The sequence below is a fragment of the Pelophylax lessonae genome, assembly GCF_965119305.1.
Source record: "Pelophylax lessonae genome assembly, chromosome: 6".
Taxonomy (NCBI): domain Eukaryota; kingdom Metazoa; phylum Chordata; class Amphibia; order Anura; family Ranidae; genus Pelophylax; species Pelophylax lessonae.
The window spans coordinates 148,554,963-148,576,737 of record NC_138773.1 but is presented as its reverse complement, the minus strand read 5'-3'; the positions used below and the strand labels follow the sequence as shown (position 1 = coordinate 148,576,737).

Sequence of the window (21,775 nt, the reverse complement as noted above, 5' to 3'; positions counted from 1 at the left end):
GCTTCAAGAGGTAGTCACCTGAAATGGTCTTCTAACACAGGGCTTCCCAAACTTTTTTGGGCCGAGACCCACTTATGAATACAGATTTTTTTCGGGACCCACTTGATTGTAATTGAATATTGAAATAATAATAATTTTGCATATTTTAAAGGGAGGGGGATGTTGAATTAAAAATATCAATTTACTACTTTTCAATTTATTATTGAATACACTTAATTAATGACACAGGTCATGGTAAGGGCATGGCACAGGCCATGGCACAGGTGATGGTACAGGCATGGCACAGATGATGGTACAGGCATGGCACAGGTCATGGTACAGGCATGGCACAGGTCATGGTACAGGCATGGCACAGGTCATGGCACAGGAGATAGTATAGGCATGGCACAGGTCATGGTAAGGGCATGGAACAGATGATGGTATAGGCATGGCACAGGTCATGGTAAGGGCATGGCACAGGTGATGATACAGGCATGTCACCGGTCATGGTACAGGAGATGGTATAGGCATGGCACAGGTCATGGTAAGGGCATGGTACAGGTCATGGTAAGGGCATGGCACAGGTCATGGCACAGGCATGGCACATATGATGGTATAGGCATGGCACAGGTCATGGTAAGGGCATGGCACAGGTGATGATACAGGCATGTCACAGGTCATGGTACAGGAGATGGTAAGGGCATGGCACAGGTCATGGTAAGGGCATGTCACAGGTCATGGCACAGGCATGGCACATATGATGGTATAGGCATGGCACAGGAGATGGTATAGGCATGGCACAGGTGATGGTATAGGCATGGCACAGTAGGTACAGGCATGGCACAGTAGGTATAGGCATGGCACAGTATGTACAGGCATGGCACAGTAGGTACAGGCATGGCATAGTTAGTAGGTATAGGCATGGCACTGTATGTACAGGTATGGCATAGTTAGTAGGTACAGGCATGGCACAGTAGGTATAGCCATGGCACAGTATGTACAGGCATGGCATAGTTAGAAGGTACAGGCATGGCACAGTAGGTACAGGCATGGCACAGTAGGTACAGGCATGGCACAGTAGGTACAGGCATGGCCAAGTATGTACAGGCATGGCACAGCACTGCTACTTACTGTGCCCGGATTGTTACCCACTGCAGCTCACTGTTCACTTACCTGCTCTCCTGGGCAGTGGGCTGGCTCGACTCCTGTCACTCCACACTCCGAGACGTCCACGGCGCGCTGCTCCTCTCTTCGCTCTGACGGCGGCGGGAACCGGCGGGTAGGTGACGGAGTCGGACAGTGACTGACGCATGCACCGGCACCGCCCTCAACCAGAGACGGGACAAGGCCATCCAGCGCCCAGGGCGAAGACACCAAACTGCGCCCCCCCCCCCCACAAGATGTAGGAGCATAATGTTTTAGCAATATAAAAAAAATAATAAATAAAATTGAGCACTAATTGGCACACTTAGGCCCTAAGCATACATTCCCTTTCCAAGCCAAATATTTCCACAAACAAATATTCTCCCTCCTCCCAGTACACATCTCTCCCTGCTGAAATCTCCCTCCCAGCACCAATCTCCCCCCCCCCCATCCTCTCTAAACTCAAAGCCTCTCTCTTCCCAAATGTTCCCTGCTAGCACAACTATCCCTACTCAAAAAAGCAGCGTTAGCACACATTCTCAGCCCTCAAATTTCCTCTCCAAGCACAAATTCTCCCCTCTCCAAATCCCCCCTCCCAGCACAAATCTTCTCCTCCACGAAATATCCCCTCTTAGCACAAATACCCATCAAGTTTCCTACTAGCACAAATCCCCCCCCAAAAAAAATGTTTTTCCTTCTTGCACAAATCCCCTATCCTAGCACAAATCCTCTTTCCCCCATCTCCCCACCACATATCCCCCCTCCTAGCACAAATCCTCTTCCCCCAACCCCACAAGTCCCCCCTCCTGGCACAAATCCTCCCCCCATCCCCCCAAAATCACCCTCCTAGTACCCGCCCCCCCCCCCCCAAATTTCCCCTCCTAGAACAAATCTTACCCGTCAAATCCTCCCCCCCATCAAAAATTTCCCCCTAGCACAAATACCCCCCATCATTCCTACTGGCACAACCCCCCCCCCCAAATACCCCTTTTTCACAGCCCTAAGACTTTCTGTTCTGGCACGAATCCCCCCACCCCATCCCAATAATCTCTTCAAGGACACCCCCCTCCCCCCAGCACGAATCAACCTTCCTAGCACCCTCCCCCCAATTCCCCTGCTAGAAAAAAATCTTATCCTGTCACCTCTCAAATTCCCCATCCCAGTACATCCCCCCCCCCCCATATCGATCCCACCTAGAAGTAATCATCTTCTCCCCACCCCTCTCAGTATACAAATACTTTTTGGGGGGTTGTCCTTGGGGGGGGGGGGGGGGAGAATAAGAGAATTTGTACTAGGAGGGGTGGGGAGAAGATGATTACTTCTAGTTGGGATCGATATGGGAGGGAGGGGGGATTGATTGTGCTGTTATGGGGGGAATTTGGGAGGTGACATGATTAGATTTGTGCCCCCAGTGCAGTTCTCCCTCCAGCACCAGCATGCAGACCTCAGATACAGTGCGGCACATCGATCCGTGATTCTCCTCTTCTGAGGCTCCTCCTCCTATTCATATGTCAGAGCGGAGGAGGAGCCTAGGAGAAGACAATTCAAACCTTTGCACGGACAGCTCGGGAGAGATGCGGCTGCAGAAGGGGAGAAGATTGCGGCTCAGGAAAGACACTGGATGTCAGATCATCGGGACTATACAGAGTTTGTTACCCGCCCCCTTTCCACATTGTTTGCTGGGAGGAGAGGGCGGGTAACAAACTCTGTATATTCCCGATCTGACATCCAGTGTCCTTCCTGAGCCGTCCCTCCCACCCACCCCTTGTACCGGCCCTGCCCCGCCCCCAACGATGTCACAGCCGGGAACCCCACCCCCTCCCCCATAGCCAGCAATACGTCCAGCGCCCCTAGTGGGCTTTTAAATGGTAATTTTTTTTTTTTCACTGCTCAACTGACTTTTCCAACGCTGTCGGCGACCCACACAGATGCGGCTCGCGACCCACCAGTGGGTCGCGACCCACAGTTTGGGAAGTCCTGTTCTAACAGTCTTGAAGGAGTTCCCAGAGATGCTTAGCACTTGGCCCTTTTGCCTTCACTCTGCAGTCCAGCTCACCCCAAACCATCTCGATTTGGTTCAGGTCTGGTGACTGTGGAAGCCAGGTCATCTGGCGCAGCACCCCATCACTCTCCTTCTTGGTCAAATAGCCCTTACACAGCCTGGAGGTGTGTTTGGGGTCATTGTCCTGTTGGAAAAATAAATGATGGTCCAACTAAACGCAAACTGGATGGAATAGCATGCCGCTGCAAGATGCTGTGGTTGCCATGCTAGTTCAGTATGCCTTCAATTTTGAATAAATTCCCAACAGTGTCACCAGCAAAGCACACCCACACCATCACACCTCCTCCTCCAGGCATCATGGTGGGAAACCAGGCATGTAGAGTCCATCCGTTCACCTTTTCTGCATCACACAAAGACACAATTGTTGGAACCAAAGATCTCAAATTTGGACTCATCAGACCAAAGCACAGATTTCCACTGGTCTAATGTCCATTCCTTGTGTTCTTTATCCCAAACAAGTCCTATTGCCTTTCTTTAGCAGTGGTTTCCTAGCAGATATTCTACCATGAAGGCCTGATTCACAGTGTCTCCTCTTAAAGCGGTAGTAAACTCAAAGAAAAAAAAAACCCTGCAAGACAAAGGCATAATGAGCTAGTATGCATCACATACTAGCTCATTATGAAACACTTACCTTAGAACGAAGCCCCGACAAGGACCCCCGGACACCGCTGTGGGAGCGGACATGATCCCTCTGCGTCTCTTCTGGGTTCGGTGGCTCCGGCGCTGTGATTGGCCAGATCAGCGATGACGTCACTCCCGCGCATGCGCGCAGGAGTCATTTTCCGCCAATTCAGCGGCTGCATGCAAAGCAGATATCTCCTAAACCGTGTAGGTTTAGGAGATATTAATTGTACCTACAGGTAAGCCTTATTATAAGCTTACGTGTAGTTTAAAGTCAAAAAAAGCGGTATACTACCGCTTTAACAGTTGTTCTAGAGATGTGTCTGCTGCTAGAACTCCGTGTGCCATTGACCTGGTCTCTAATCTGAGCTGCTGTTAACCTGCGACTTCTGAGGCTGGTGACTCGGATGAACTTATCCTCAGCAGCAGAGGTGACTCCTGGTCTTCCTTTCCTGGGGCAGCCCGCATGTGAGCCAGTTTCTTTGTAGCGCTTGATGGTTTTTGTGATTGCACTTGGGGACACTTCCAAAGTTTTCCCAATTTTTCGGACTGACTGACCTTCATTTCACTCGTTTTCCTGTACTTAGCTGCTTTTTTCTTGCCATACAAATTCTAACAGTCTATTCAGTAGGACTATCAGCTGTGTATCCACCTGACTTCTGCACAACACAACTGATGGTCCCAACCCCATTTATAAGGCAAGAAATCACACTTATTAAACCTAAAAGGGCACACCTGTGAAGTGAAAACCATTTCAGGTTACTACCTCTTGAAGTGTGACTCTACAATTTTCATAGTCTTGAAAATAAAGAAAACTCTTTGAATGAGAAGCTGTGTCCAAACTTTTGGTCTGTACTGTGTGTGTGTGTATATATATATAATTATACACACACTGTCAAAGTTAGAAAATAAATAGAAAGCAAAATCAATGTCTATCATATTGGTGAAATAATGAAAGTGCTGGAGTGCCAAATGCTGTAAACAAAATAGATGCAGTCCGTGCTCCCCTTCTGTGTGCCCACTCACTCACCAGCTGCCATAGACTCCCATAACAGAAGTCATGTGCACTTTGCAAAACATCTCAGATGCTGGGATTAGTAGTCCTGGGAAGTAGAGCTCCTTTTATGTGGATGCGGATTCCCTTCATGTATAGTAAATAGTATAATGCCAGAAAAGAGGAGGAATATATAGCCTAATTCCATTTTATAAAATGATACCAAAATACACAGTATTGCACTCACTTTTGTACAAGGTAAAACCAGTATGGATACTGGAAGTACGCTGCCACTTGCGTGTCACCAGCTGGGTCTGTTGTCACCTGACGTGTTTCTTCCCTCCCACAGAATGTTCTCAAAGGCTATCGCAGGATGATGTAAAATGTCCATTGATATAGTCCAATGCCTCCCCTCTACACCTGATTTCTATTAATCTCTAACTCCTTCCTTCCTGTTATCATCTTTCCAGGTGTATCTGGCTTTTCCATGCCATCCTCCATTTTGGTACACCCTTATTAGGAGCCCTTTAGGATTACAACTACGTATGGCTATCATTCGCATATATTTCCAGTGCTAGATTTGAACAACCTATACATATATAAATCTAAATAATAGAAAAATGTGTGTGGTAAATAATGATTAAATAATAAGAATTTAAATCCTAAATCTACTCTGTGTGGCTTATTGCCATCTAGTGCTGCATTATGTTATTGTAGTGGCTAACTGTATCTTAATATCTGTCATACCCCTGTTTGATATATACATATAAATATGTTAATAATCCAGATAATCCATTAACCCTTATTACATACACCATATTTTATTATGTGTTGGGAAAAAAAAGCTGGTTGGAAAGGGCATACATAGTATGGCTCTTGTTATAGGAGCCTGTGACATCCCCTTAGTTCTATTAAACCTGCTCCACCAAAAATTTTAGAAGCTGAGGTGAATTTGGGGGGTGAGGGATAGAGGAGGACTCTCACCAACATAATAGGAATCATTGCAAGGGACACATCTTATTTGAAAACAAGTTTGTGTTTTTTTTTTTTCTCTCTGGTGGCTTTTCTGTTGTGTTGTTGGCTGTCCTTTCTTTTTTTTTTTTTTTTTTTTGCAGTTTCCACATGTAAGGATCCTGTAGATGACTGTTAATGCAAATTGTAAAGTGGCTATGGAAAATTGTATGTGTATGATGAAAATGAATGTCTGATTGCATTTCTTCAAAGCCTAATAGAAACCAGATAGATACTTTTGCTCTTGCTGGAAAATGTGAGTTGAAAAATATTTGGCTTGTTGGTACCATCCTCATCCATATGTGCGAAATACCTTCCATGGCATCTAAAGAATGCCTCAGTTGAGATCAAACAACATTTTTTAAAAAAGTCAGCCCTAGGGATGGTACTTAAAGTTAATGCAAACTGTCCGTGTGCTTAATGGTTTCAATTGAAATCTTCTGTCCTCTTAAGGCTTTAGTTAAGGTTTCCTGTGCACTCATGGCATGGGTTATGATAAAGTTAGATTTTTATTGCCTGGTCTACATGTTTCAACTAACTTTTTTATATTGTGTGTTTTTTTTTTTAACAGAGAAGCATAAGGAGACTTGGAAGGCGTATAAAATATGCGCTACGAGTTCAGAATGAGGTGGTCATACAGTCCAGCAAATTGCCATCTGTTGGTTCTACTTGTAAAGAGGTAAATACTGATTCTGATTGGTCAGAAATCCTCCAGGGAGATAATTATGAATTGTAATGTACTGTAATATTTCCAGCTTGATTTCCATGATTAAAAGAGCAACTCCACTTTTGTTAAGAAAAGAAAAAAACATTCCCCTCTTGGTGATCTGTATACATTGCAAGAATTGGAACAACATCTGTTGCAGATTCCTACCTTTTTGTGCTGAAGAAATCACGTTTTTTTCCTCTGTGCCGCTGTGCTGAGTGGGTCTAATAGGAGTGGTTTCATAATTGTATACAAAAGGTAGCGCCAATAGTAGATGAAATCATCACAATCAATAAAAGTCCATGATAAGGTAGAAAGGAAAGTTCATCCAACACCAGTGAGTAAGTTTAAGTTGAATTCATCAGTCACCACATGGACAATCCAAATTGCTTACCATATAAAATTGACTCTCAAGTTATAGAGCAGTTATAAATGGCAGATATCCATCAGTGGCGACACAGGGTATCAATAGGAGGACAACTCTCAATTCTTCAAATAGCACCTCAGGATAAAATACTATAATGGTACAGTATGTTCCACTAAAAATGAGATTTATTTGAAATTGCACTTGCATGAAGAGTGCAAGAAAACAGCATGTAAACAGATTCAGAAAGGGCAGGGCACTAAAAAGGAAAGCTACTGGGTCCCTTTTTAGATGCGTTCCTATTGGGAGTATCTCACCAAAAATTACATTTCTCTTCCGTTCATTGACGGACACAGCTGCTTATCTTGACCGTTTTGTTATGTTGCCTCCTACAGGAGTAGGACATTAGGTAAGAAAAAGCTTGACTACGCCTATGGGACAGTCCCAGAGGGTATATGCCCACTCTCAGATATAGGCATTCCATTTTTTTCTGCCTAGTCAGGAGTAAGGACCTAGTTCCTTGCTGGGATCTCTGGCAATTTTTTTACTTTTTAAATGGAATTTGTTTCCTAGCTTTATTTTGTTCCTGTGAGAGTCTATCAACTGATGGACTGGGTGACAGACTGGATAATCTAGATCCAGAGGGTCCCCCCAGTCAGGCCAGCGCAGGCCTCAGCTCCGCGCTATGTCTGCCATGACATAGCCACACTGGACGGCCTGCAATTTGAGCCTGGTATGGTGGCTTAGTTCACGGGCACTTCGACAGAGAAAATCCTTTCTCCCCCTGTACTGGACGGTTGTCACCACTGGTGCCAGCCTGTCCGGGTGGGGAGGCGTCCTCGGCACAGATTGTGCTCAGGGGGTCTGGACTTTGGAATAGTCCAGACTGCCGATCAATGTAGTGGAACTCCGAGCGATCAGACTTTGTCTGTATAATTGAACATTTCATCTTCATGGCTGTTCGGTACGCATTCAATCAGACAATGCCATGGCCATGGCCTATGTCAATCACCAAGCGGGCACAAGAAGTGCCCTGGCGGCCCGGGAAATAGCTGGTGATAAGTGGTGATAAGTCACATTTATGAATCACTGTTTTATTGGCTGAATTTTGCACAGTTTTATGTGGATCTGGTAAGGAGACACCTTACTGTCTATGTTCATTTCATTTCACTGGTGTCTTTACACTGAAGTGTCTGGATCATCTTTTTTACTGGGATCCTGTGTGAAGGAGTCACCTTGATCTACACTTGATTGAGAGACTGTTAAATAATAATTTTGGCATCACGTGTGTTTTGTATTTATACAGTTTTCTAGTTGCAGGTGTATGGGGCACTTATTTTATTTAATTTCCTTTTATTTCTGTACTCTTTAGTTCTTAGAGTTCAAGTGCTGCCACCTTTTTTTTTTTTTTTTACTGGTTAGCGCACCCATTATTATTTATATTAGGCTAGAAGATTGTCAAGGGGTCAGCCGGTCAGTGCTCATACCATATGCCGCACACTGCATCAAATTGGTCTGCATGGCTGTCATCCCAGTAGGAAGCCTCTTCTAAAGATGATGCACAAGAAAGTCTGTTAACAGTTTGCTGAAGACAAGCCGAATAAGGACATGGATTAATGGAACCATGTCCTCTAGTCTGATGAGACCAAGATAAACCTATTTGGTTCAGATTGTGTCAACCGTGTGTGACGGCAACCAGGTGAGGAGTACAAAGACAAGTGCGTCTACAGTCAAGCATGGTGGTGGGAGCGTCATGGTCTGGGGCTGCACAAGTGCTGACGGCACTGGAGAGCTACAGTTCATTGAGGGAACCATGAATGCCAACATGTACTGTGACATTCTGAAGCAAAGCATGATCTCCTTCCTTCAAAGACTGTGCGCATGGCAATATTCCAACCTAACGACCCCAAACACACCTCCAAGACGACCACTGCCTTGCTAAAGAAGCTGAGGGTAAAAGTGATGGACTGGCCAAGCATGTCTTCATGCTTAAACCCTATTGAGCATCTGTGGGGCATACTCACAGAAGGTGGAGGAGTGCAAGGTCTCTAACATCCACTAGCTCCTTGACGTCGTTATGAAGGAGTGGAAGAGGACTCCAGTGGCAACCTGTGAAGCTCTGGTGAACTCCATGCCCAAGAGGGTTAAGGCAGTGCTGGAAAATAAGGGGGGCCACACAAAATATTGACACTTTGGACCCAATTTGGACATTTTTGCCTTAGGGGTGTACTCACTTTTGTTGGCAGCGGTTTAGACATTAATGGCTGTGTGTTGTTGTTTTTTTTTTTTTTTGAAGGGACAGCAAATTGACACCATTATACAAGCTGTACACTTACTACTTTATATTGTAGCAATGTGTCATTTCTTCAGTGTTGTGAAAAGATATACTAAAATATTTACAAAAAGTGTGAGGGGTGTACTCACTTTTGTGAGATACTGTACCTGCTCTGTGCAGTGATTTGCACAGAGCAGCCCAGATCCTCCTCAGGTCCCTTGCCACCACTCCTCGGCCCTTCCTCCTGGCATTTGTCCCCACAGCAAGCTCTGGGGGCACTTAAGCAGACGCACTCCCAAAGCCCAGCTTTGTGTGTCCATTTAGACACAAAGTTGTGGCTCACTCCCACTCACTGGGTGTGATTAGATCACCTTAGGAGGGCCAAATAATTATTAAACAGTGTCCATTGTTCCAGAAATTCTTAGTTTCTTAGTTTCTCTATCGTTCATCGATAGACGCAGCTCCATCTTCATTACTAGTAGGGTTATGCTCCTCCCATCAGGAATAGGCACTAGGCAGGCTAAAAGCTTAACCACACCTATGGGGGCTGTTCCTGCAGGCATAACCCCTCGCACTCTATCATTAGTTTGTTCTGCCAATGTTAGGAATAGGACCTAGCCCTGCTGGGACTTCGGTCTTAGCTGTAACAGGGAAAGCTTGGGATTTTTTTTCTAATTTTTCACTACTTAGTTCCTGAGATCCAAGATCCAGAGGAACTACAAGCAGCAGCCAGCTGTGGTTTTCGCCAACCTGGAGATCGAGCGTGAGCAGGTTATGACGTGGCAGGTGAGCAGGTTACAGGTTATAGCCCAGAACTAGGCCTCGCCATGACACTGCCCCGATGGATGGGGACAAGCCTGAGAGTGGACAGATAATGCCGTTATGACGCCTTTTTCAGGGGGGTGGATTGTCCTGTGTGGGTCCCTGGTCAGGGACTTTTAGATGCCTATTATTTTGGGGGTCCTGGAGACCGCATGTCGTGCCACGGGGGCCACCATTATGCTGGGGTTCATGACTTCTGTGTTCCCATTAAGATTTCATGGGCAGCAATTTTCTATTCCCCATTGAGAATGTATGAGCGGCCATTTTCTTGAGGTCCATGGGCTGGCCAGGCATGGGGCATGGTGTTATACAGATAGAGGCTGATTTCTCTTCCTCTTCCTATGCAGTTAGTTTGTTTCGTTTTTGCAGATCGTGCTGGCAGCTCCCCTCTGGCCTGGTAACATTTTTTTTTTTTTTTTTTTGAGTTCTTGTGGGTTTTCCCTTTCCCTTTCTGCTCTGCTATTAAATATATTATCAGGATTTCAGAGCCAGTGCTGTGACGGTGGGATCGCAGTTTTCGCAGTCTTAAAGGGACATACCCGCAAAAAATTCTATTACAGTAACATGGAGTACCAGGACAGAATTTCAGCTGCAGACCCCCTGGAAGTGACTGCTGGACCCTCCGGTTCCAAGTCTCAGCCACAGATTGCAATTTTTTTTGGCAAAGGTTGATGTCAAAAGTAGATATGGCCATTTCTGGTGTAGCCAGCCGCAAACGCCCTCCGCCCTCACCTCCATTAGCGGGGTCTTCAGACTCTGAGATAGATATGATCGCCGCGGACGCAGACCAGCTTGAGGGGTCGATGTCTTCGCATTCTGATGGTGGAGAGGACCTGTCCTCATCATCCACAGCACGGGAACCTGCATTGGTGGAAGCTCTGATAGTTTCTGTGCGGGGAAACTCTATAATTGGCTGATGAACATACAGTGTCAGGTGCGCAAGTGTCTTATGGCTCCTGCAAATCCCCTAAGTCGGGGAAAGTGTTTCCTCGCTCAGAATTGTTTCACTCCATTGTAGATGAACAATAGACGCATTAAGCAGATGTTAGTGGGGCCTAAGCGTTTTGCACGCCGTTACCCCTTTGCGGAGGTGGTGTCCAATAGGTAGACTGTTCCACTAAAAGTAAATTCTCAGGTGGCCAGGTTGAATAAGGTGACTCCGGTACCGTGGAAGAATTACACGTGGTGGCAAGTCACATGTTAAAGACTACCTTTGCAAATGTTCTGGTAGCGCGGACTGCTACTGAATGGGTGAAGTTACTTAAAAATAACTTGGAAACTGCACGGCTCCCCCCTGCGGTGCTGGAATTACTAGACCAGTTGGCTCAAGCTCTGGTATTCATGTGTGATACATCCCTGGATTCAGCATTGTTGGTGGCCAGGATGTCAGCATTGGGGATTGCAATTAGGCGCTTGGTATGTCTGAAATGCTGGTCGGCTGACCAGGCCTAAAAAAAGGCTGTGGCTGATCTTCCGTTTACAGGGGAGAGGCTGGATCCTCTCTTGACGAGTTGATCAAAGGTATCAAGGGGGGTAAGAGCACTAATCTGCCCCAATCTTCTAAAGGTAAGGCGCCATGTCCTAGGCGGGGTCCTTCCTTTTAATGCTCATAAACATTTTTTTCGTGCCCCCGGGTCGCAAGAGAAAGAAAAATCGTTCAGATCTTTTGGGGGTCTGAAGAAGCCATGGTCGGGAAAGACGAAGTCCGGAAAATCTGGGCCTGCCGAAAAGTCTTCAGCTGCATGAAGGGAAGCCCTCAACCGATTCTGGAGTGGGGGGACGTTTTTGTTTCTTTCAGGAACCCTGGACTTCCTCAATTCAGGACAAGTGGGTTCACTAACTGATCCGATTAGGGTACAAGATCAATTCTGGTCTCGTCCTTTGGACAGGTTCTTCCCGTCCAATCTACAATTATCCCCAGTCCGGTTATGGGACCTGTGTGGGGCGGTACAAGATTTGCTGTCGCAAGGCGTGATTGTACCGGTTCCATCTCAGGAACGGTTTCAAGGGTTTTATTCAAACCTTTTGATAGTACCCAGAAAGGAAGGCAAGGTGCATCCCATTCTTTATCTCAAGGCTCTGAATCGCATTGTGTGAGTACAGAGGTTTCAGATGGAATCGATCCGCACAGTAGTGGCGTCTTCATCAGGGAGAGTTCTTAGCCTCCATAGATATCAAGGACGCATATCTACACATCCCTATTTACGATGGACACTGGCGGTTTCTTCGCTTTGCAGTAGCAGAGGAACATTATCAATTTGTAGCGTTATCCTTTGGTCTCGCCTCCGCTCCCAAGGACTTCTCATACGTGTTGGCCAAGGTTCTAGCGCCGGTATTGGCATTGTTTGGCCAGCGGAGGATTGCGGTACTAGGGTACATGGACGATCTCCTCCTGTTCAGAGCGGACTTTCACTCAGCCTTGTTGGGGGATTTGGAGATCATCGTCAAGACTCCTACAAGAGTTTAGTTAAAACCTCAATTTCAAGAAATAAACGCTGACTCCTGTCCTGAGACTGGAGTATCTGGGCTTGAGTCTGGATTTAGCCTGGGCAAAGGTTTTTCTCCCCCTGGACAAGCTACAAAAGTTGCAGGCGATTTGGTTGTTGCTGGACAACAATCTGTCCTCTCTGCGAGTTTGCATGCGGGCCTTGGGTTTGATGGTATCGACCTTTCGAGGCGGTCCCCTTTGCTCAGTTCCACACAAGACCTTTGCAAAGGGAGATTTTGGTCAAATGGAACAAGGATCCAAAGTCATTGGATTCTATGATTCGGTTGAGCCACAACACAAAGTTTGCTCTGTTGTGGTGGATTCATTCTCCAGCTCTGTGCCAGGGCAAGTCCTTCCTTCCTTTTGTTTTGGGTCCGCGAAACAGCCGATTTAAAGGGCCAGCATCCCTTTTTTAATTTTAAGGCAAAATGTGCAAAACAAATTCCCCGCAGACCTTGTGGGGGCTTCAGGTACACCTGTATCCTCTTCCATGGCCTCTTTATCTGCGGCCCTTGCGACTTTGGCATCCCAGGTGCATCTGCTGACGTCAGAACGCTCTTCCTAAAAACGGCCCGTGCCCTCTGTCCTCTGACTCTGAGCCAGAATTGGTTGCCACGGACGATGGTCCCCCTGAGGGGTCCCGGTCCCCCGCTTCTGAGGGGGATGAGGAGGAGTCTTCCCCCTCGGTTGTGCGGGAACGCGCTACGATGGACGCTATCATTAGCGCCATTAAAGAAGCTCTTGTTCTTGAAGATGAGCCATCTGAGTCACGGAAGCGGTCTGCTTTCGGGTTCAACTGACCCCAGAAGTCTGGTCAGGCTTATACCTGCCCGGAGGAATTTCACGAGATTGTGAATGACCAGTGGAGGCGTATTAAGCACATGTTGGTAGTGCCTAAGCGCTTTGCCGTCCACTATACTTTCGCTGAGGCGGTAGAAAAACATTGGACGGTATTCCCAAAAGTGGATCACACTGTGTCTCAGCTGAATAAGTCCACCTTGATGCCAGTGGAGGATTCCCCGGTCTTCCGGGATCCAGCAGATAGACGGGTGGAGGCACTCTCCCGTCACAATTATATGGTGGCGGGTTCCCTGTTGAAACCTGTTTTTGCCTCTGTGATGGCCTCTCAGGCGCTCACGGTATGGGGCAAGGGGCTTCGCAGCACCCTGGTGGCAGAGTCGGGTTTGCCGACTGTCCTTGCAATGGTTGATCAGCTCATCCAAACTGGGATGTATCTGTGCAACGTGGCTTTGGACGAAGCTCCCTTGGTCGCACAGTTGTCGGTGGTGGGCATCGCGATCCGCCGCATTATCTGGTTGAAGAGCTGGTCCGCTGACCATGCGTCCAAAAAGACGGTGTCTGAGATTCCCTTTAAAGGGGGTCGTCCTTTTGGGGAAACTCTGGACGAGTTGATTAGGGGTTCACAGGGGGTAAGTGTACTCTGTTGCCCCAGATCACCAAAGGTAAGTCCCCCGCGCGTGGCGGGGACCCTCCTTCAGGACCCAACATACTTCCTTTCGTGCCATTCGGGACGCAAGAGAAGGGTAAACCCTTCCGACCCCCGGGTGGCCAGAAGAAACCATGGACGGGTAAGCCGGACAGTCTGGCTCGGCGGCCCAGTCCACCTCTGCCTTAAGGGAGGCCCTCACACATTGTCGGGGTGGGGGGACGTCTGTGTTGTTTTCAGGAACCCTGGTTGTCCGGCATTCCGGACAGGTGGGTTCAAGAACTGATTCGTTCAAGGTACAAGATCGAATTCCGATCTCGCCCCGCAGACAGGCTCTTCCCGTCCAGTCTCCAGCTGTCTCCCGATCGTCTCAGAGATATCATGGGGGCAGTGCACGATCTGCTGGCCCAAGGAGTCATTGTACCCGTTTCCTCACAGGAACGTTTTCGTGGTTTTTACTCCAACCTATTCACATTGCCCAGGAAAGAGGGCAAGGTACGTCCGATTCTGGACTTAAAATCTCTGAACTGCTGGATGGAATCCATCCGGTCGGTGGTAGCATCGTTGAGACCAGGGGACTTCCTGGCTTCAATAGACCTGAAGGATGCGTATCTACACATCCCGATTTTCGAGGGTCATCGGAGATCTCCTCTTTGCGGTGGCTGGAGAGCACTATCAGTTTGTTGCGTTGCCTTTCGGTCTCGCTTCGGCTCCCAGGGTCTTCACCAAGGTTGTTGGCTCCGGTTCTAGCTTTACTGCGTTTTGCGGGGCATTTCGGTCCTCGGTTACCTAGATCACCTCTTGTTAAGGTCGAACTCAAGGGTGACCTTGTCGAGCGAACTGGCAGTGATGGTTCAGACACTCCAGGAATTCGGGTGGACCATCAATTTTCAGAAGTCAGCACTGACTGCCTCAAATCATCTTCAGTATCTGGGGATGGCCCTGGATTCTGCTCAATCTCTGGGTCTGCCTTCCGGTGGACAAACTCAGGACTTTACGGGAAGAGATTGGGGCCCTCAGGCTCAGCGATCTCTCCTCTTTGCGGACCTGCATGCGAGTTCTGGGCCTGATGGTCTCGGCCTTCGAAGCAGTTCCATTTGCTCAATTTCATACCAGGACTCTGCAAGCAGAGATCCTAGACAGGTGGGACAGGACACCTCAGTCCTTGGAAAGGGGAATTTCCTTGAGTTGCCTGGTGAGGTCAGATCTCTTGTGGTGGCTCCAGTCACTATCTGTGACACAGGGCTAGTCTTTCTGACCTCTGTTGTGGACAATTCTCACCACAGATGCCAGCCTGTCGGGCTGGGGAGGAGTTCTGGGCACGCTCTGTGCCCAGAGGACCTGGTCGGCAGGGGAGACCTCACTGCCGATCAATGTCCTGGAGCTCCGGGCGATAAAGCTTTGCCTATTCCGGTGGTCATCTCAGCTTCAGGGGTGTCTGGTCCTGGTACAGATGGACAATGCCACAGCCGTGGCATACATAAATCACCAGGGGGGCATGAAGAGCGCCCGGGGCGGCCATGGAAGTGGCCGAGATCCTGTCCTGGGCCGAATCGGATGTACCAGCGATATCGGCTGTTTACATTCCGGGTGTGGAAAACTGTCAGGCGGACTATCTGACTCACCAGACCTTGGATAAAGGGGAATGGTCCCTGCATCCAGAGGTGTTTCACCTTCTGTGCGCCCAGTGGGGGACTCCGGATGTAGATCTGTTCACGTCCCGTCTCAACAAAAAGGTTTGTGGCCAGAACTCGCGATCCTCTGGCGGACACGTTGGTGGGGCCTTAGCACCGCTACCGGCTGGTCAATGCCTTTCCTCAGTTTCAACTGCTGTCCAGGTTCCTTCGCAGGGTGGCGTCGGAACGGTTGTCAGTAATTCTAGTGGCCCCGGACTGACCTCGACGGTTCTGGTACGCGGACATCGTCCAGATGGTCGTCGAACCTCCCTGGCGGCTTCCGCTGCGAGACGATCTTCTGTCTCAGGGACCGATCTTCCATTCTGCTTTACAGTCGCTGGCTTTAACGGCATGGCTGTTGAAAGCCAGGTCCTGAGGGACAGAGGCCTTCCACAGGCGGTCATCCCTACCTTGTTAAAGACTTGCCAAGCCGCTTCCAGGAAGATTTATCACCGCACCTGGAAAGCGTATATCGCTATGTGCAAGGAAAATGGTCTTCTTCCTCGTTCCTTCTCGGTGGCAAAGGTCTTGGCCTTCCTACAGTAAGGAGTTGATCAGTGTCTGGTCAAGGGTCAGTTGTCGGCCTTGGCCATCTTTTTTCAGCGACCGCTGGCGTCGCATTCTTTGATCCGCACCTTTATTCAAGGGGTGCGGCACTTGGCTCCCCCGAGGAGGGCTCCTTTGCCTCCCTGGGATCTGACTCTGGTTTTTTCGGTGTTACAAACACCTCCTTTCGAGAACATCAGAGAGATTCCTCTGTCTGTGTTGTCACAAAAAGTGGCCTTTCTGGTGGCCATCACGTCGGCTCGCAGAGTGTCTGAATTGGTGGCCTTGTCCTGCCGTTCTCCTTATCTGGTACTTCATAGGGATGAGGTGGTTCTGGGACCAAGTCAATCTTTTCTTCCCAAGGTGGTTTCTTCATTCCACCTTATTGAGGATATTGTGTTGCATTCGCTGTGCGCGCGGCCCAAGCATCCTAAGGAGTTTATATTGCATTCTCTGGATATGGTCCGGGCGGTCAAGGTCTACCTGTCCGCCACGGAGTCAATTCGGCAGTCTGACTCTCTATTTGTTCCTGAGGGATCTTGGAAGGTATCGGCCGCCTCCGCGGCGACCATTTCTAAATGAATCAGACGAATGTTCAGGCCTATTCTATCAAAGGTCAGGTTCCTCCTTTCCCAGTAAAGGCTCATTCTACTTGAGCTGTTTAGTGCCTCTTAGGCTTTTTGCCATCAGGCGTCTGTGGCTCAGGTGTACAAGGTCATCCGTGCACACTTTCACAAAGTTTTACAAATTTGACGTTTTGGCATCTTTGGATGCTTCCTTTGGTTTTGAGTGCCGCAGTTGTTTGAGGGGACATTCATTTTAATGTCTTTCCTTGTTGGGGTGTTTTTTCTGGGTTTGTTCCAGTTTTTTCTGTGGGCTCAGGTTGTTAATAGCCCGGTTATTTGCGTTACCTTCTTATCTGGTTGCGTTTCCCACCCCTCATACCTGCACTGCTTTGGGATGTCCCACTAGTGAAGGCTAATACCATCGGGCAGCGACTGTCAGAGGACGTAAGAGAAAATAGAATTTTTGTAAGAACTTACCATAAAATTATTTTCTCCGAGTCCTCTGACAGTCGCCGCCCTCACCCCTCTGGTTTTTGGATCTGGGTGTTGTTGCCTTCCGGTACTGCTTGCTACGAAACTGAAGTAATATCAGATTGGGTTTCTGGTAATGGCTGTGGGATGGCCCCCTAGTGGCGGGCTGAGGTACAAAAGTTTCTTTTTTTTGTATTAACCTGATAATTATCTGCCTAGCCTGCGCCTGCAGAATGCGCCATTACCCATTAGTGAAAGCTATAATACCATCAGGCGTCGACTATCAGAGGAAAAAATATTTTTACGGTAAGTGTGACGAACGCCCATTTGCTGGGACGTTCGCCACGGGTTACTGGAGGAGTTTTGAGGCCAGCCTCCTGCCCACGGACTATGGCCCTGGCTTGTAGGGGAGCGTGGCTCTGGTTGGGGGTGTATGCTGGGGGACCCTTGGAGTACTGTTACTTTGAATTTAAGTCCCTGTCACCCCAAGCGACAAAGACTTGGGGCCTATTACAACAAAGGACTTCACACCATGAGAGACTAAACAGATGCTAATGACATAAGACTGAGCTATGGTATACTGGGGGGATGTGAATTGACACTTAAGTTATAATAAGGTGTGTTGAAAATGGAGACGGGCAGTCTGAGAGCCTATGTCTTCTGCTTTCATCTGTTTAAAGGTGGAGTGTGTTCACACTTCTAGGAATGCGTATTTGGCTATGTTTTGGGCTTGTTGTTTGTTGAATTTATTATGATAATGTTGCAGTCTCATTCACCTATTGTCTCTTTCCAGAAGGCCAAGGTATGTTAACTATGTTCTGTATACAATTACATTTGCATATGATAATGAAATCAAACTCATGAGACTGTATATATTGGAAGTGAGCTGGTGAATAAAGTGTCATTTGTTTTACCCTTCATCAAGCTTTGGCTGATGTTTGGGGGGAATTGAGGGGCCAGGTCACTGCATCACTTGAGAGTCTGGAGACCTTAGACAGAAATACTTGGTCCAAGTATTGGGGATCTGTTACAGTAAGTTCTTACAAAAATTATATTTTTTTCTCTATTGTTCATTGACAGATGCAACTCCATATTCTTAACCATTGGGTTATCAGTTTAGTGTAGTGTTTTTCAACCACTGTGCCGCGGCACACTAGTGTGCTGTGAGATATTGCCTGGTGTGCCGTGGGGAAAATTCCAAAATCATTCGAGATTCAGCCGGTTCTCACCGGTTCTACAGAACCAGTTACTAAACATTTGGCAGTTCAGAACCGCCTTACTGACCATCTGTCATCCGCTCGTGTCCTGTGGCTGTGGCGGCGGCGCTGCTCTCTCTGCCTCTGTCCTGTGGCTGCGGCGCTCTTTCTGCGGGGAGCACTGGTTGCTAGGCTAGAGGCCGCTTAGCATCTAGCAACCAGTGACGTCACCCCTTCTGAGCCTCTTCTCCTCCAGGCAGCCGCCCCGCCGCCTCCCAGTCCCCGCCTTTTACAATTTGGCTCCGCCTCCACCCACTTTCAGCGCGCACTGCACTGTCTGCAGGTGCGCAGCGTGAGACTCACTGTCACAGAACCTGGAAAAGAAGAAAACTGTCAGACAGCACGTCGTGGTGGTGACAGGCAGCCTGGGCAACATTATCAGGTAGGAGGACATTGTGGTGTGGTGCTGGGTCTTCAGGATTGAGGCTGGCTCTACATTGTTCCCTGCCCTGATGTTGGAAATTGATGATGAATTAACTGTACAGCAGGTGACATTGTTTTTTATTTATGGAATTTTTAGCAAAATACTTTTTCATGATTTGTGTGTGTTCAATTTTGGAGGTTATTGGGGATCAGATATTTGGGTGCACCTTTACTATAAAGGGGCTTCCACTCTAATAGGCCCCCGGCACATGCCCGTGAGTCACATGATCCCTTCTGGGAGCAAGATGTAGAAATTACATCTTTGTCTCCTCAACCTGGGAACAAGTTGCCTTACAAAGGGGGGGGGTTCATTTTGAAAGGTACCCTCGCAGTGTTAAAAGGCATAAAAAATTATAAAATACTTTATTATTTCATAATAAAGTTATTATAAAATAATTTCTTTGTGTTTATTTGATTCCTATTCAAGACAATTACTTTATATATATAGTCAATATAGGCACAGAGTTAATTTTTTTTAACATTTTCTAATGGTGGTGTGCCTCGTGATTTTTTTTCATGAAAAAAGTGTGCCTTTGCACAAAAAAGGTTGAAAAACACTGGTTTAGTGTATCCTGTGAGCTGCTATAATAGGTTAGTGTGTATGCTGCTATCACTTTGTGTTTTCTTTATACACCTACAAACAATATTATATAGTTATAGTGCTGCACATATACAAGTATGACCAATATGTGTGTGTATAAAAGGTCATTGAGTTTCTGGACTCCTGACAGACCCTTGCATCTTTCATCCAGTGCTGCACTGACACATCTGAGTCATGGGGAAAACAAAAGAATTGTCAAAGGATCTGCGGGAAAAGGTAGTTAAATTGTATAAAACAGGAAAGGGATATAAAAAAATATCCAAGGAATTGAGAATGCCAATCAGCAGTGTTCAAACTCTAATCAAGAAGTGGAAAATGAGGGGTTCTGTTGGAGTCAAACCACGGTCAGGTAGACCAAATATAATTTCAGCCACAACTGCCAGGAATATATGCACGCTCTGCAATACAGCCTTTGTAATCAGGATATTATGTAAGTGCATTCATGTTCACTGTGCAATAAGATTTTAGTAAACAGAGAGCACTAGATCCTATCTGATTTCTTTACATATCGCTGGATGCTTTTCCGGATTTGGTACAGTTGTGTTCAAAATTATTCAACCCCCAATGCTGTAAAGGATTTTAGGGAATTTAGTGTACATTTGTAATTGTATTCAGAATGAAATCCTACAAGGACTTCTTAAAGAACCATATGCAACTAAAATGACATCAATTGGTTTTGTAATACAGTAGTAAATGTTTCTTTTGTGAATTCTTCATTGACACAATTATTCAACCCCTTAAAGACTACCACTCTGAAGAACAGAGGTTCATTGAAGTGTTTTCAATCAGGAAAACACCTGTGGATGTCGGGGAGCAGCAATAAAGCCTAATAAGCACCAAATAGGCAGCTTTAAAATGACTGTGATTCTCAGCTCCTTCTAGACATTTACTGGTGTGGTTACAAACATGGTGAAGTCAAGAGAATGGTCCAGAAAGACAAGAGAAGAGGTGATTACTCTTCACAGGAAGAGCAATGGCTATAAGAAGATTGCAAAGATGTTAAACATACCAAGAGACACCATAGGAAGCATCATTTGCAAATTCAAGGCAAAGGGCACTGTTGAAACGCTACCTGGTCGTGGCAGAAAGAAGATGCTGACTTCAACTGCTGTGTGCTACCTGAAGTGTAGAGTGGAGAAAAGTCCCAGTGTGACTGCTGAGGAACTGAGAAAAGATTTGTCAGATGTGAGTACTGAAGTTTCTGCTCAGACAATACGGCGCACACTGCGTAATGAAGGCCTCCATGCCAGAACTCCCAGGCGCACCCCCTTGCTGTCTCCAAAGAATAAGAAGAGTCGACTGCAGTATGCCAAAAGTCATGTGGACAAACCACAGAAGTTTTGGGATAGTGTTCTGTGGACTGATGAAACAAAATTGGAACTGTTTGGGCCCATGGATCAACGCTATGTTTGGAGGAGGAAGAACAAGGCCTATGAAGAAAAGAACACCTTGCCTACTGTGAAGCATGGTGGGGGTCAATCATGCTTTGGGGCTGTTTTGCTTCTGCAGGTACAGGGAAGCTTCAGTGTGTGCAAGGTACCATGATTTCTCTTCAGTACCAGGAGATATTGGATGACAATGTGATGCAGTCCGTCACAAACCTGAGGCTTGGGAGACGTTGGACCTTTCAACAGGACAATGATCCCAAGCATACCTCCAAGTCCACTAGAGCATGGTTGCAGATTAAAGGCTGGAACATTTTGGAGTGGCCATCACAGTCATCAGACTTAAATCCGATTGAGAACCTCTGGTGGGACTTAAAGAAAGCAGTTGCAGTGTACAAGCCTAAGAATGTGACTGAACTGGAGGCTTTTGCCCATGACAAATGGGCGAAGATACCCGTAGATCGCTGCAAGACACTTGTGTCAAGCTATGCTTCACGTTTAAAAGCTGTTATAACTGTAAAAGGATGTTGTACGAAGTACTAAGATTGAATGTCACTTGGGGGTTGAATAAAACTGATAATGATGTGAGCACAGAAAAGACATTTGTGGTTATTTCATTATAAATGTTATGTTATATTTGTCTGACCTACACGTGCCTCTTTGATTTAATTGTAAACAGGATGACTGAATGATCAAAATCAATGTCAAACTGGCCAAAACAATCAATTTCAGTGGTGGTTGAATAATTTTGAACACAACTGTTTATCTGACCAGCTGTGACATCTCGCTAAGGGATCATGCAGGGCTTGTGTATACTTTTGGAAGCTGTGTTCCCTGAGAGTGGATGATATTATGCTGTTTGACCCTGCAGGGTCTATACCATAAGGTGAGAGGCAGAAAATGCCTGGTGGTGGGAATTTCTGAGCACTTAAAAGGCAT

At 46.9% G+C, this 21,775-nt stretch overlaps 2 protein-coding genes across 3 annotated transcripts in view; one reads left to right on the top strand and one right to left on the bottom strand.

Annotated features, from left to right (window-relative positions):
* The window catches only part of EMP2 (epithelial membrane protein 2), a 594,685-nt gene that overhangs the window by 58,653 nt on the left and 514,257 nt on the right, over positions 1 to 21,775 (bottom strand). The window lies entirely within an intron of this gene.
* The window catches only part of ATF7IP2 (activating transcription factor 7 interacting protein 2), a 564,057-nt gene that overhangs the window by 252,539 nt on the left and 289,743 nt on the right, over positions 1 to 21,775 (top strand). For both annotated transcript variants that reach the window (XM_082260703.1, XM_082260702.1), the window contains one exon: positions 6,382 to 6,489. In XM_082260703.1, coding sequence (XP_082116829.1) covers positions 6,382 to 6,489 — 108 coding nt within the window. The remainder of the gene's footprint in view (positions 1 to 6,381; positions 6,490 to 21,775) is intronic.